Raw genomic sequence first — 17,132 nt, 5'->3', positions numbered from 1 at the left:
TCTTTCACCTACCTCATTCTCATCCACCCTCTCTGAAAAAATGTCCACTTCTCCCTTCATTGACCTCCACACCCCTTCCGACCTCACTGACTACTACAACCACACTCTCTCCTCCTGCCTTGACCAGCTTGCGCCTGTAAAAACCAAAACAGTTTCTTTCACCCATTCTGCTCCCTGGTTTACCCCTGAACTCCACCTGATGAAAACTCGTGCTCGCCAACTTGAAAGACTCCGCAATAAAACGGGTCTCACAGTTCACTCCCAAGCCTACAAGGACCACATACAACACTACAAAGATGCCCTCTCCCGCGCCCGCCCTGCCTACTACTCTCAAATTATCCACTCTGGCTCCGGAAACCCAAAAGCACTCTTCTCGACAATAAACAAACTCCTCCGCCCCCTGAACACCACCACCCAGTCATTCACAGTAGACAACTGCATCTCCTTCCTCTCTTTCTTCCAACGCAAAATTGACAACATCTACAACAGCTTGACCACCGCCGCACCCGCTCCCCCTCCAACCACCTGCCCCCCCTTGTCCTGCCATCCCCTGTCTCGGTTCTCCCCAATCTCTCCTACTGACCTCTCTGAACTCCTCATAGGAATGAAAACTGCCACCTGCACTCTTGACCCCATCCCCTCCAGCTTTGTCAAGGCCTCCCTCCCTGCTCTCTCTCCACTTATCATTGCAACAATAAACTCCTCCCTGTCTACAGGCATCGTCCCACCTTCCCTCAAAATTGCTGCTGTTACCCCCATTCTAAAAAAACCTGGTCTAAACCCTGACACCCTAAACAACTTCAGACCCATCTCCAACCTACCCTTTCTGTCAAAAGTTTTGGAACGCGCTGTAGCCACTCAACTCAAACATCATCTCTCTGCCAATAACCTGTATGAAACATTCCAATCCGGATTCCGCTCCAACCACAGTACTGAAACTGCTCTCCTCAAAATCACCAACGACCTTCTCCTCTCCTCTGACGCTGGCAACCTCAACATTCTCGTCCTCCTCGACCTCAGCGCTGCCTTTGACACCATCGATCACACTATCTTCCTCACCCGACTTGAATCCACCTTTAACGTCACCGGCACTGCCCTCTCTTGGATTAAATCATACCTCTCTGACAGATGCCAGTTCATCTCCATCAATAACTGCAAATCCCCCACTGCTCCCCTCCCCCAAGGTGTCCCCCAAGGTTCAGTTCTTGGCCCCCTCCTCTTCATCCTTTACCTGTCCCCGCTCGGTCACTTAATCCGCCGTCATGGTCTCCAATTCCACTGCTTCGCCGATGACATCCAGCTTTTCATCTCCACCAAGTCCGTCTCCACCGACACCCACTCTATCCTGACAAACTGCATCACTGAAATAAAATCCTGGCTTCAAATCAACTTCCTCAAGCTTAACTGTGATAAATCTGAAGTAATCATCATTGGCCCAAAAACGCTCACAAAATCCACCCATAACTTTGCCCTCAACATCGACGGTATCCCAGTATCCACCTCCCCTCACATCCGGAATCTTGGCGTCATCTTTGACCAAACCCTTTCCTTCGACAAATACACTAAACAGATCACAAAGTCAGCCTTCTTTCACCTGAAAAACATTGCCCGTCTCCGCTCATCCCTCTCCTCCACGGCTGCAGAAACCCTCATCCACGCCTTCATCACCTCCCGTCTGGACTACTGCAATAGCCTCCTCTATGGTTCACCCTCAAAAATCACCAATAAACTCCAATACATTCAGAACTCCGCTGCCCGTCTACTCACTCATTCCCGGACCCGTGACCACATCACCCCCGTCCTTTACAAGCTTCACTGGCTCCCCATCCCCCAGAGAATCCAGTACAAAATCCTCCTCTTGACATACAAAGCCCTCCATAACCTGGCCCCATCCTACCTGGCTGACCTCCTCTCCAGACACACTCCCACCCGCAACCTCCGCTCTGCTGGTACCAACCTCCTGACCCCCTCCATCCGGACCAAATTCAGATCCTGGGGGGACAGGGCCTTCTCCATCGCTGCTCCCACCCTCTGGAACTCACTACCTCACACCATCAGAGACTCCTCCTCACTCACCACATTCAAAACATCACTAAAGACCCACCTGTTCAACGCTGCATTCAACATTCAACCCACAGCATTTAACCCCTGACTATCTCTTCTCCTTCTCCCTCCTTTTGCTTTAAATATTTCCCTATTGATTCTTGTCTTTTTGCAATTGTTGTTTTCATGTATTGTTATGCATTATGTTTTCCACTCTGTCAAAGCGCCTTTGGGCTTCTGGAAAAGCGCTATACAAAATAAATGAATTATTATTATTATTATTATTATTAAACTTCTGTACGTTTTCCAGAAGTATCTCTTTATTTTGCACATTAGCCAAAATGTTTTTACAAAAACAAAAGTTAAATTACGACTGGGATTACGGACAGTAAAATTACAGTTCAGTACTTCGTGTAACCCCCACGAGCATTCAGGAGAGCACGTACACATTGAGGCATGCTGTTCACGAGATTTGCCAAGGTTTGGACAGGAATCGCTTGCCATGCAGTGACAATAGCCTGCTGCAATTCACGCACAGAGGTCGGCTGCTGGTCCAAGTTGTCGATTTGATGCGTTAATTTTGCCCACAAGTTCTCTATCGGATTCATATCCGGGGACATGGCAGGCCACTCCATATGCTCTACACCACGGTCAGCAAGAAAGTGTTGGATCATGCGAGCACGATGAGGCCGTGCATTGTCATCTTGGAAGACAGAGTTTCCTCGAAAGGCTGCACGAGCAAATGGAAGCAATGTTTCTTCCAGAATGGCCCTGTACTTGAACTGGTTCAGGTTTCCATTCAGAACAACCAGGTCAGTTTTGCCCCCTGCATGAAAAGCAGCCCAAACGGTCACCCCACCACCTCCAGCTTGGACTCCTGGCACTATACAATCTTTGTTGTAAGCTTCATGCACTTGTCTGCGCACTCGGATGCGGCCATCTTGACGATAGACCAGAAATCTAGACTCGTCACTGAAGATCACATGATTCCAGTGTCCTGGCTGCCATTGACGGTGCTCTCTGGCCCACTGCAATCGGCGCTGGCGGTGTTGTCTGGTCAGGCGTGGCTTTCTCAGGGGACGCCTGGCACGATAGCCTGCTTGAACCAGTCGTTGGTTGACTAGCCTTCTGGATACAGGCACATTTGTCAGTTGCTGCCACTCAGCCCTAAGCCGATTAACTGACTTGGTACGGCCATTGCGGACTAACCGGTGCAGCTGGCGATCATCCCTCCTTGTGGTTCTGCGGGGACGTCCTGGCCTCCGTATTGGAGTAGGGACACCCCTCTGAGCATTTCGTTTCAGGATCTTTGACACCTGACCTTGAGCGATGCCATACTGCCGAGCAATAGCACGCTGTTTCATGCCGTAATTTCGTAAAGCCACCACTCCATGACAAACAGCATTGTCGAGTTGACGGACCATCTCCAGAGGAAGCGGCAATAACTTTTGGAGACATGCAGCAGTTGTTTTCCAATAATACAGAACGCAACAACCCTTGTATACCTGACTGTGAAGCCAATCATCAAATGCACCTGTCCGTACATTTTGCCACGCCACCTGTGATATAATCCTGTTGTTGACTTCTTGCTGCGACAGACAAATCAGTGACATGGTTCTTTTAACAAATAAATCACCAAATTGTAAAATAAACTCACCAGATTGATATACCGAGTTAAGAAAGTAAACCCAAGTCAAGAAAAAAAAAAAAAAATCCATATTAAATGCCAAGTCTGTGTGTGTGTGTATATATATATATATTGTTACGTGGTCCCCTCGGTGAATACCTGGTCTCGGTGACCCCCGGACCGTGAGAGGAACTTCGCCAGAAAGCTGTATTATATATGCGCTTTCGCCACGCAATCCATATGAATTTCACCCAAGAGACAACTGATGTTCAAGGATATATTTCAATGGTAATGATACCATACAATTTCAATGACACAACCACGGAGATTTTCCCCGAGCAATCAACAATACACAACCATCAACAATTCCCAATCCACAATCAATTCCCTATGATTAAGATGGCCATCTTATATATGTGTGTCCCGGTGAGTACTCACGACCCCCTTTTGGTCTCGGTCCCGCACAATGTCTCTGGGCCCCCCCTGACCAAGATGATGGTCGGCGTCGCCGCACTCGGGCGGTTGAACGAACCCCGGGTGGACGTGTTTCCACCGGGCAGGTATCGTACCGCTACCAGGCACCCCGGCTGCAGCCCCTCGTGGCCACGCGAAGCGGATACGGGAAAGCAAGCCAAAAGCCCCACGCCGCTTGCAAGGCGTGTTAGGCCCCCACGGGCGACCCGTACGCGTCTTTTAGACGGTGTCGCGAACGGCGCCAAACGCTGGGTCGGTGCACGGCCACACGACAGTTTGACGTCCACCGGGCAGGTATCCGTCCCGGTAACTCCTCTCGCCAGACAGGCTCGGGAACGCCGCTTTTCCACACGGCTCAATCAATCCCCCCTTTTCGTCGGAGCCGGGCGAGGAAAGAGAAGAATACTCGTCCCTTTTCTTCCTCGTGTCCCTTCCTCTTCCGTTTCCGGTCACTTCCGTTTCCGGCCACTTTTCAGCAGGGCTCCTGACCCTCCAACCACAACAACCCTTAATCTACTAAACATGGATAAGCAAAGACCTGAATGGTAATTCACATACATTCACATAAATATGTAACACTCCCCCCCTTCAAGAAAGAAAGTTTGAACCCAGCGAAAACTTTCTTTGCCGGCCAATTTGGAGAAACAAACCAGATAACTCAACCCCCCCACATTATCAGTTCCCCCCGGGCACAGTTATTACTTAAAAATAAAGCAACCAAAATTTCACCACCACCCCTCCAGATTACTCACTCTGGACTAAGCACCAGCAACGACATTGTCCCTGCCAAATCAAACTCCATCTCATGACCCTCTGACTTTGACCGTCAGTTTCTTGTGAATGAAGGTTAAGGGGTTGATCAAAGATCCAAAGTTAAGCCACTCGATAGCACTTTTTCCGGGAGGCCAAGCCGAGTATTCACTACATGGATGCCTTTAGGAACGGAGAGTTCACGGTTAGTCCGTGCAGGAAAGTTCTCTACATGGGCGCCTTGAGGAACGTGGAGTTCACGGTTAGTCCGTGCATGAAAGTTCACTACATGGACGCCTTTAGGAACGGCGTTCACGGTTAATCCGTGTAGGAATCTTGGCTCGGCGGCTCCGCCGCATTCAGTGCTTCAACTTCTCAGAACTTCCCTAATACTTAGGGTGGGACCACTTGTCCCTGTAGTCCCCTGAATAGCGGTCTCCTTCTCGGCCACTACTTTGCCAATCCTTCCTTCGGGAGCGGCCGTAACTCAGGGAGCCTCCATAATAATATTGATTGCGGCCACCACCAAAACTACCGCCCAGTTGTCCTCTCCTGTAGACCTCTCGACGCCTACGAAATGCCTTCCCTACTGTTATGGTCCGACCCTCCAAATCCTTGCCATTCCAATTCTTCTCTGCCTCTCTGGCGTCTTTTGTGCTGGCAAACGTGACAAAGCCGAACCCTCTTGACTGTTGCGTTTCCCAGTCTCTTACCAACCGCACTTCCACCAGCGGCCCATATCTGTTGAAGACAGAGGTCAGAACTTCTTCCTCTGTTTTGAAGTTCAGTCCCCCTACAAATAACTTGGCCCTTTTGTCGCCATCCCGAGCTGGTGTGGCGTTATTTTCCCTGCTGGGCTCTTTACCAACCCTCAGGTTACCATAAACTTGACCCCCGGCCAAATCATTCCCGATAACCACAGATACACCCTCTACAGGAAGCGTGGCTTGTAAACCGACGGTGACCGGTCCTGACACCAAATCGGACTCCAAATGGATGACATGAAGGGGAGCACTAACACCGCCCCCGATCCCCTGTAAACGAACACTATCCCCCTTTGCCGTCTCCTCGGACCATGGCAAAATGCCTTCAAGCATTAAAGATTGATGTGCCCCTGTGTCCCTCAATATCCTAACCGGTTTCCGGTTAGTCGAGGCTCCATCCCGTGACACAAACCCCTCTGAAATAAATGGTTGGTAACCCTTTTGATGGCGATTTCTCACAATGGCCATTGCGTTTGGAGTCGTAGTAGTCGGACTCCGCTCTGGGTCTTCGCTTTTCATGCGGTAACAACTGGACATCAAGTGTCCAGGTTTCTTGCAAAAAGCGCAAGTAGGCCCGGAGGAAAAACTCGTGGTCTGCCTCGGGCCCCCCGAACTATAAGTTTGTCTTGGGCCCGCATCCCTCTGATTTCGAACAGGTGGGGTATCATAGTTGTCCCCATAATCATCTCGAGGCCGCCGCCATGTATGGTCGTTCTCCGCACCTGCTGTTCCATAACTCCCCTGCTGAAGTCTAGGCGAGGAGTTAGGTTTGTGGACCCCTATTCGGTGGGTTAAAGCATAATCATCTGCCATGGTGGCTGCGTCCCACAACTTTGGCACTTTCTTTTCCTGCAGGTACACTTTGATGTCGTCGTGGACACACTGCTGGAATTCCTCCACCAGGATCAAGTCCCGCAATGTTTCGAAGTCTTTCCCGACTCCTTTTGACTCACACCACCGATCAAACATGTTTTCTTTCACTCTGGCAAACTCCACATGGGTCTCACTCTCCCTCTTCCTGGCATTCCTGAATTTTTGCCTGTAAGCTTCCGGAACCAACTCATACGCTTTGAGGATGTGCGTCTTCAGTACCTCATAATCTGCACATTGGTCCATTGGTAGCGCTGAATAAATTTCCTGAGCTTTCCCCACCAGCACACTTTGCACGAGTATGGTCCAGGCCTCCTCCGGCCAGTTTAATTGTCGAGCCACTTTCTCAAAGTGTGGAAAAAAATTCGCGACTTCTTTTTCACTGAACGGTGGAACCAGCCTCACATGTCTGCCCACATCCCAGGTTTTCTGGTTAGGTGTCGACCCCGTCAGCAAGGGTGGTGCCTCTCCCCGTTCTCTCATTAACTCCAGCTCCTTGAATTTGATTTCTTGCTGAAGCTCCATGTCACGTTCCTTTAATTCCCTTTCCGCTTTTCTCTCCTCTGCTTCGAGGTCCCTTGCAGCTCTCCTCTCCTCCGCTTTTCTCCCTTCTAACCTTTCCTGGAGTTCTCGTTCCACTCTCCTTTCCTCTGCTTCTGCTTTCCTTTCTTCTTCTTTTAACCTTTCCTGGAGTTCTCGTTCCACTCTCCTTTCCTCTGCTTGCTTCTCTTCTCTCCTCTCTTCTGCTTTCCTTTCCTCTTCTGCTCTTTCCTTTTCTGCTTTCCTTTCTTCTTCTTTAATCCGTTCCTGGCTCCGTAATTGCAACTCCAGTTTCCGGAGCTCAACATCTTCTGGTTCTTCGGGTAGCCACTCCCAGGCTAACTCGTCCCATGTTCCTAATCCCACCATAGATTGTATCACCGTGGCCTGCAACTCTGCCTTCCTCAAATTAGTTCGGACCTCCAAGTTAAAATGTTTGGCCAATTTCAAGAGGTCCGACTTTAGCAACGCTCGGAACTGTGCCTCACTTGGGGTTACCACAAAGTTCTGTGCCACAAACGCCATGGTGCCTATCGTTAACACCTGTTAACCTTCACCCAAGACTTTACCCCAATTTCTCAAAAAAATATTTACCAATTAATAATTAATTAATAAATTTTAATTAATAAAAAATTATTATTTTATTATGTTATACAATTTTAGATCCCGGACGTAGACCCAATTGCGAAACCGCAAATCGTAATTTGGACGAGCCCCCAATTCTGTTACGTGGTCCCCTCGGTGAATACCTGGTCTCGGTGACCCCCGGACCGTGAGAGGAACTTCGCCAGAAAGCTGTATTATATATGCGCTTTCGCCACGCAATCCATATGAATTTCACCCAAGAGACAACTGATGTTCAAGGATATATTTCAATGGTAATGATACCATACAATTTCAATGACACAACCACGGAGATTTTCCCCGAGCAATCAACAATACACAACCATCAACAATTCCCAATCCACAATCAATTCCCTATGATTAAGATGGCCATCTTATATATGTGTGTCCCGGTGAGTACTCACGACCCCCTTTTGGTCTCGGTCCCGCACAATGTCTCTGGGCCCCCCCTGACCAAGATGATGGTCGGCGTCGCCGCACTCGGGCGGTTGAACGAACCCCGGGTGGACGTGTTTCCACCGGGCAGGTATCGTACCGCTACCAGGCACCCCGGCTGCAGCCCCTCGTGGCCACGCGAAGCGGATACGGGAAAGCAAGCCAAAAGCCCCACGCCGCTTGCAAGGCGTGTTAGGCCCCCACGGGCGACCCGTACGCGTCTTTTAGACGGTGTCGCGAACGGCGCCAAACGCTGGGTCGGTGCACGGCCACACGACAGTTTGAAGTCCACCGGGCAGGTATCCGTCCCGGTAACTCCTCTCGCCAGACAGGCTCGGGAACGCCGCTTTTCCACACGGCTCAATCAATCCCCCCTTTTCGTCGGAGCCGGGCGAGGAAAGAGAAGAATACTCGTCCCTTTTCTTCCTCGTGTCCCTTCCTCTTCCGTTTCCGGTCACTTCCGTTTCCAGCCACTTTTCAGCAGGGCTCCTGACCCTCCAACTACAACAACCCTTAATCTACTAAACATGGATAAGCAAAGACCTGAATGGTAATTCACATACATTCACATAAATATGTAACAATATACATATATATATATATATATATATATATATATATATATATATATATATATATATATATATATATATATATATATATATATATATATATATATATATATATATATATATATATGTATATATATATATATATATATATACAGTGAAACCTTGACTTACGAGTGCACCAACTTACGAGTTTTCCGAGATACGAGCCGTCGCTCGGGCGGTTTTTTGCTTTGAGATGCGAGCCGAGATCTGAGTTACGAGCTTACGCCACCCGCCACCAGGTGGCCCAACGAGCGTTCCGGTCACGTGGTTATCTTGCCGTGCAAGCATCTCTGCCGTATATCGCTGCTGCTTTGTTTTCGCATGTTGGTTATTTTGGAAAATTTCTTAGTTTTAACCATGGGTCCTAAGAAATTGAGTGCCAAGGGCAGTACTGAGAAGAAGAAGAGGCTGATGTGCTTGGATATAAAACATGCAATCGTCGAAAAACATGAGCGAGGTGTGCGTGTTGTCGACTTGGCGAGGCAGTATGATCGTAGTACTTCTACGATATGTACGATTTTGAAGCAGAAGGAGTCGATAAAGGCTATAACGCCAGCCAAGGGCGTTACCATTATTTCAAAGCTCCGGACCTCTATCCATGAAGAGATGGAGAATTTTCGAAACATTTTGAAAGGGAGGAAGAAACAAACCTCGTTGGACAGGTTTTTATTGAAACGCCCTGCAAGTGACAGCGAGGAAAGTGTGGCGAAAAGGGCAAAAGTTATCTCCTCCACCTCCGCCAGCATCTTCGTCTGATCTTCAAGGTAAATACACTGTAGCGCGATGCTGCGCGCGCTAATGCTTACGCAAGGAGCAAGCGGACAACGCGGTTCATACAAGTCTTTATTCAAACTGCAGCACTAAGCTGCTCAAGGCTGCGCGCCCCGTCTATATCCTGAGGCCACGCCTCTCTCCCCGGCGTGGCCCACCCCCACTTGGTGTGCGGGGTGATGTCACCACGTCAGTGCTTTCGTGTCCGCCACAACACTTAATAAAACCAGTTTATTTCTTTACATTGAAGGAGTCTGGACTCCAGCAGAATACGGATAAAAGGATGGCAAGGCACAAACTCGTCCGAGAAGATGTTTATTCGTAAAACCAACTCGGGAACACTAAAAAGCCCGTTTATCGGGCTGCCTTATAAAGCAAAACCAAAATCCCAAACCGAAACCGAAAGCCACGCCTCTCAAGCGAGGCGTGCTTCGTGGTCACGTGATCCACAGGTGTAGCTCATTATACCCGCACGCGCGGGACGCTTTGGCGGTCACGTGACCAGCCACTCTGGCGCCGGGGATCCCCGCCGGTGACGTCACCGGCTGGAGCAAGGAGATTCTGATGCCGGTCTTGCTTGGGGGACCCATGGGTCGCTACAACATTCTCTTTTATTATGAACAGTATATACGAGGTCGTGCTTGTTTATACATTATTTGTTATTTATAAAGTACCTTTTTCTTATTTAAAAACACGTAACAAAAAAAATTGGTGTGGTTTTTTGGGGGCTGGAACGGATTAATAGCATTTCAATGCCTTTTAATGGGGAAATTCAATTTGAGAAACGAGCAAATTGAGTTACGAGCTCGGTCACAGAACGAATTAAACTCGTAAGTCAAGGTTTCACTGTATGTATGTATGTATGTGTATGTGTATGTGTATATATATATATATATATATATATATATATATATATATATATATATATATATATATATATATATATATATATATATATATATATATATATATATATACACACAAAGACATCCAGGTTGGCCAAGCATTTATAAGATGTGTTGATGTGAAGAGCAAAGGCAAGTCGAGAGATTCGAAAAGGCCTTACGTTCTCTAAAGACGTGCTGTCCTTGTCCTTGCTGAGGTAGTGAGATTTCCAAAATCTCAGCAAACTGTGGAAGTTCCCAAGTATATATCCTGGCTTGTTCTGCGCATATTCCTTTTCTCGCAGGGCGTTCAGGTATACCGGAAGCTCACCTTTACGCGACGCCAGCATGAGGAACACGAGGCTGGTGTTGAGACAACTCACATTCTCCTGTTCACCACACGTAACAACAATTGCAAATGCTATTAAAACGTGGGGAAAAAAGAAAATCACTTTATCGTGCTGGGCAAAAGGTGGGATTGGCAATGACTGTTTGGCTCATGACGTTCTGCACTTGTACCTGTTTTATAAAGCAGCACATGAAAACAAGCAAGCATATTCACATGACGGAGCGCACCGTCCAGAGTGGGCAAATCGAGCTGCAGATCCCATTTGCATGAGGACACAATCGGTGTGTTCACTCATTTTAAATCTCAATGACTCAGGTAAAGGTCACCATGTTATTCTACGGCAACAGCTCTGCCAACCAGAAGACGCCCAACGAGGAGCTACCTTGTACAGTAATACCCCGGTTTACGTTATCACATTATTAATACCACTTCTCAATCTGCGTCCCCTCAACTCGCACTTACGTCATTTTAAAAGCCAAATCTTTTCTTCGAGCGTTTTCAGAACTTACAAGACCGATAAAGACATCAAAATACATTGCCAAATACCAAATTGGGAGATTGTAAATCGCCAAAGGAACTACTGTACTTTACTTTGTACATCTACAGTAAAGTATGTAAAACGTAAAAATGTGAAACGTACGCTAGTGTAGATTGGCTAAGAGGCATTTGTAAAATTGTTACCCAAAAAGTGAAATTAGATGTTTTTCATCGAATGGATGCCGGTGAACCGGTTATCTTATTATAATTCACCAAATGTCCGTCCGTCCATCTGTCTGTCTGTCCGTTCGAAGGTACCGCAAAAACGGCTGAATCGATCGCAACGATATTTTGGGTGGGTAATCCTAGGACCCCCTGGAGTAAAATAGGCTATATTGTTTTTCCAATTTTCCAGTTTTTCCAAACACGATGGAATAATATTTATCGACCGATCGATCAATCGAATATTTACCATTATTTATTTACCGATGGAATAATATTGAGGAAGTTAGGAGTGGAGGAATGGTTGATCAGAGTAGTGATGGCAATGTACAAAAGAGCGCGCACAGCTGTAAGAACGAAGGACGGGAACAGTGGTGAGTTTGAGGTGAAGGTGGGAGTGCATCAGGGGTCGGTACTAAGTCCACTACTATTTGTAGCTGTGATGGAGGTGCTAGCTCAGAACGTAAAGGAGGGTTTACCGTGGGAGTTGTTGTATGCAGATGATCTGGTGTTGATTGCAGAAAGTATGGATGGACTGAAGGAGAAGATGAACAAGTGGAAGGAATGTATGGAGACAAAAGGTCTGAAGGTGAATATCGGAAAAACGAAGGTGATGGCAAGTGGTAAAGCATGTGGTGAGGTGGAAAGAACTGGGAAGTGGCCGTGTGCTGTGTTGCAGGAAGGGTGTCGGAGTGAATTCCATTCAATGTACAATGTGCACTGAGTGGGTTCATCAAAAATGTAGTGGTTTGAGAGGGTCATTAACCAGTGTGGCAGCTATATTCAAGTGTAAGGTGTGCACAGACTCAGAGGGAGCTGCAGATGGAGGAAATGTTGAGTTGGATCTTGGAGATGGCATGAAGCTGGAAGGTGTGAAAACATTTTGTTACCTCGGAGACATGCTGAATGGAGATGGTGGATCAGACTCGGCAACGGTTGCTCGAGTGAGATGTGCATGGAAGAAGTTTCGGGAACTGAGTGGCGTGCTGACGAGGAGGCGCGTGTCGTTGAAGCTGAAGGGAAAGGTGTATGCTGCATGTGTGAGAGGTGTTATGATTTATGGGAGTGAGAGATGGGTAATGAACGTAGAGCAGCAACGAAGGCTGGAAAGGGTGGAAATGCGAATGGTTCGGTGGATGTGTGGAGTATCGTTGAGAGAGCGGAAGACAAATGATAAATTGCGAAAGATGATGGGAATAGAGCCTGTGATGGATGCGGTGAAGAGCAACAGGTTGAGATGGTTTGGTCATGTGTTGAGGAAGGATGAAAGTGACTGGTTGAGAAGAGTGATGGAAATGAACGTAGAAGGAAGTAGAGGACGGGGAAGACCGAGAAAGACTTGGCTAAAGATGGTCGAAGAAGAAATGCGGGCGAGGGGGTTAACAAGGGGAGATACAGAAAATAGGGCAAAATGGAGAACATTGTCACGGGGACCGCAAGGCTAACCCCCGCTCTTGCAGGGAAGATGGCCTTAAAATGCCTGTTGTTGTTATTGTTGTTGATATGAACAGTGATGTGGCTTTTGTTGAAATTCTACGTACCAGGAGAGAGTAGATCAACTCCTGATGAACTCTTCCAATATAAACGTGCGGCTCCGAAGTAAACACGGCAGCGTGTGCAAAGCGACTGGGAAACAGGTGTAGCGGCCGCTTCCGTTTTGCAGAATTCAATCATTTTTAAAAATGAGCGCCATGCACTGATGTTTATATGAATCGTTTAAAATAAAAAAAGCCTTCAATTTCTGATATTTTTCCTTTTCATTTGGGCTTCACAATTGAAGTCCCGCCCATAGGGCGGGTAACGTTGCTAGTTAATGTAATCGGCTTATTCAGTTTGCCTCCGACTACGATGGTACCATCTACAAAAATGCCGACGTTTATTGAAGGAGGAAGGATAAAGGGCATCACCAACTTTGACCGCTTCCTCAACAGGTTTATTTTCATATAAATACTAGCAAAGGTACCCGGTATTTCCGAGCAATGTAGCGCCCCTCCTTCCACCCCATCCCCTCCCTCCTCCCAACCCATCCCCCCTCCCTCCGGACTGACGGGAATTCTAAGGGGGTGGGCAGAGAAAAAGAGGGGAAAGAGAGAGGGAGAGAGAGAGAGGAGGGAGGAAGAGCGAGGAGGAGTGTGTGAGTGAGGAGAGGGGTGATGAGGAGGGAGCGAGGAAGCGGTGGTGAAGGCAAAGGTACCCGGCAAAGCCGGGTCCCTTCTCCCACCTCTCCCTCTCTTCTCCCACCGCACTCCCACTCCTTCTCCTTCTCCTCCCTCCTCCCTCCTCCCAAAGGAATCCCAGCCGCCCCCCTCCCAGAGAGAGAGAGAGAGAAAGAGAGAGAGAGAAAGAGAGAGAGAGGGATTCAGATGAGATCCGGAGGGAGAGAGGTGAGAGACAGCAGTCAGAGTGGGTAGGAGGTGAGGGGGGTTGAGAGAGAGGAGGAGAGAGAGAGAAGAAGGGTGGGAGAGCGACACCTCACGACATGTCACTACACTGTACACTCCAGGAGGGAGGAGGGGTGCGATGAGGAAGGGTGGGAGTGAGAGAAAGAGAGAGAGAGTGAGGAGGGGAGAGAGGAAGGAGAGGGGAAGTGAAGAGTTGGAGGGGAGAGAGGGGAGGGAGGGGTAACAAGGATGGGGTGGGGCAGAGAGAAAGAGGTGGGAAAGAGGTGGGAAAGAGAAGGGGGCGAGGAAGAGGGGGAGAGAGAGAGGGGAGAGGGAGAGAGAATCCAGCAGATGTGACGCCCAATTTAATGTCCACCACCCTGCCTGTGAAACACCAGGATGACAGTTTATAGCTGGGTCGGAATTCTAATCAAGGCTAAATGTCTGAGAGTGAGCGTGTATACATCTCGGCCATGGTGTGGGGATTAATTACTTTGTAACCACTGAAAACATTTTTCAATTTTCTCTTGAACTCGTAGTTCACTTGTCCCATTGCTTTGCTCATTCTAATCCTAATTTATTTTGCTTTCCTAGCTCCAGGGATGTCCCCACGGAGAACCAAACTGCAGTGTCGCCATAGAAACTTGCATAGATCGAAGCTTGTAGAGTGCTAGAAAAGTGGCTTAAGCACTCAAGCAAGCACTACAACGAAACGGTCCACCCATTGGTTAGCTGAATATGGAGAAGGAGGAATCTTTTTAAGTTTTATGGCATTTTCAGAGCCGCAATGCTCCACATACGCCACGTGCCAAGCCCAGACATAACAGGTGAACGAAGGAGCCTTTATGCAATCCATAATACTATATGGATTTCCCCCTCTCTTAAAAATCTCAACCGGTTTGCAGAGTCGGGAATGCTTCTGGTTCAAATGGCCGAAAATGGTCGGCAGATCCGACATGCCAATCCCCACCTATTTAATACTTTGAAATAGATGCAATCTGTGTCTGTCATATAAACGGAATTTTAAAAACAGATGGTTCAAATCTTCGGGTTTCCTACAAGTATCGTAGGTCCCAGTGGAGCGACACTATATTCTATGGAGGTATAAGTTAAGACGACAGAGCAGGAGGGATGACAGCCTTTCTTAAATATATACGCTTAAACAAATAAGTTTATACGCTCAATTATAAGAATTGGTATTTTCTTGTAATTTTCAGATTTCACTCCAGATTTTGCAGGTTATTTCGTCCACCAGGTCTGATACTCAAATCAGAAGTCAGATTTCGATTATATACTTTAACCCGTGAGAGGCCATCATGGAAAATCACATTATATAAAGCATAACATCGCTCCAAGCTCCTAATTTGAAAACTAGCACCTACAAAAGCGACGTATACAGCGATTCGTAGGTATGAAGATCAGACATTCAATGACGTGTGAAGAAAGTGAAAAAAAAAAAAATTTGAGCACTTAATTCTGCAGAAACCATGGCGGTTATGCTCCAAGGCAAAGTGTATTTGAGGAGGTGGAAACAAAGCTCAAGACCCCTGCGAGGTATAGCGGGCTGACCAAGGATAAAGCCTGTTTTTGTTTTAATTTAATAATCCAGTTAATTATCTTCAAAAGGGTGTTTAATGTTATTCAAACACCCAATTTCCATTCATGCACTCCTTTCGAGTTACCTTAGTTTGCATGCAAAGTTTCGGGCCTCTATGTTTCATGGATTTAGAGTTATGGAGTTATGGAGGACGGACGCGCACACACACACACACACACACACACACACACACACAATTGTAGATGCCAGGTAATTGGTTTTCACCCCTCAGACCAATGGGGTATTGTCGTCATGGATGTCGTCCGGGCGGGCGGGCAGGCGTCCGTCAACTTTTGGTTTCTGTCAATTTCAAGAACGGCTTGTCCGATTAAATCAATTTTTGCAGTGTGTGTTGGGGTTGAGTAGGGGAAGGTTCCTTTCGAAAATGGGCGCGCTGCGATTTTCAATATGGCCGCCACGGCAGCCATCTTGAAATTGGTTTCCATCAATTTCGAGCAGAATGGCTTGTCCGATTAAATCCATGTTTGCAGTGTGTGTTGGGGTTGAGTAGAGGAAGGTGCCTTTTGAAAATGGGTGCGCTGCGATTTTCAATATGGCCGCCACGGTTTCCTTTCAACATGCATGGGCTGAGGGGTTTCGCCCGCCTTGCGGTGCTATTTATTTTATATGCATGTGTACTTGAATATAACCGTCATTGATAAAAAAAGATCAATATCGGTAAAAAGCGAAATATAATGCATCCCCCGCTTATTCCATTAATTACTATGAGAATAAATCTTTGATTTACGTCATTTCGATATTTGTCGCACTCCTCAGGAACGCATCACCGATATAAACTGGGGTCGTGCAGTATTATTAATTCTGCACAACGAAAAAAATTTAACACCATTTAAACAGGTTACCTTTTTAAGCTCGGAATCGTTTAGCACGGCAGACTCAAAGAGTCACAAGCTAAACATTCAATGGAGATCAAAATGAATGAATGAATGAATGATCGTTTTTTAAGGCCATTTTTTCCCCGCTACAGCAGGGGTTAGCCTTGCGGGCTCCATGACCTCATGGTTCCCTTTTTGAGGCAATGTTTTTACGACCGGATGCCAACCCTTAGTCACCACTTACGATGCGCAGGGATACGGTGTACCTATTCTAAATCAGGGTACACACCGGGATCATCCATCCCAGCAAGCTGGTACTCAATTTGCCGACCTCGGAAGGATGACAGGCTGAGTCAACCCCCCTGGCGTTAGTTCAGCGATCGACTGGGATTCGAACTCAGGATCCTAGGATCCCAAGCCAGCACCCTAACCACTAAGCCAACACCAAGCTAAATGGAGATCAAAATGAAAGACATTTCCCTAACTGACTTATAATTCCTAATGATGGCACAGGGACAGCAGTGAAAGTTAAAATTCCGAAGGGAAAAGTTCAAGTCCGCAAATTGGCATAATTGTGCACCTGACACGTCTGCGTATTACGATTACTCTGATTGGGACGAAGACGAGCGATCAAAAGATTTCTCCAGAAGAGCTAACCTGTGTGAGGATCTCCACTCGGACAATTCCAATGAGCCTGATGAGGAAGGACAGTTGGTTGTCGATGCTTGCCATGAACGTCAGCAGTCGACAGGAGGTCATGACGTCAAACACTGCACACAAGCGACATATCCGACGATGAGGACAAACTACAGATCGCCCAATTTGCATCAATATATGACTGCGCTGCCGCGCAGTCGTAGTCCAAAATGCTTTA

The 17,132-nt window shown here is 47.4% G+C and overlaps 1 protein-coding gene across 2 annotated transcripts in view; it reads right to left on the bottom strand.

Annotated features, from left to right (window-relative positions):
• Nucleotides 1-17,132, bottom strand: part of TRPC4AP (transient receptor potential cation channel subfamily C member 4 associated protein) — an 82,649-nt gene that overhangs the window by 6,958 nt on the left and 58,559 nt on the right. For both annotated transcript variants that reach the window (XM_068102995.2, XM_068102996.2), the window contains exons 17-18: nt 16,916-17,028; nt 10,579-10,785 (exon numbers count right to left, since the gene is read on the bottom strand). In XM_068102995.2, coding sequence (XP_067959096.2) covers nt 10,579-10,785; nt 16,916-17,028 — 320 coding nt within the window. The remainder of the gene's footprint in view (nt 1-10,578; nt 10,786-16,915; nt 17,029-17,132) is intronic.

Source organism: Myxine glutinosa, chromosome 9 (genome assembly GCF_964187855.1).
Source record: "Myxine glutinosa chromosome 9, kmMyxGlut1.1, whole genome shotgun sequence".
Taxonomy (NCBI): Eukaryota; Metazoa; Chordata; class Myxini; order Myxiniformes; family Myxinidae; genus Myxine; species Myxine glutinosa.
Note: the sequence above shows the minus strand (reverse complement) of the source record. Positions and strands in the feature narration are given on the sequence as shown.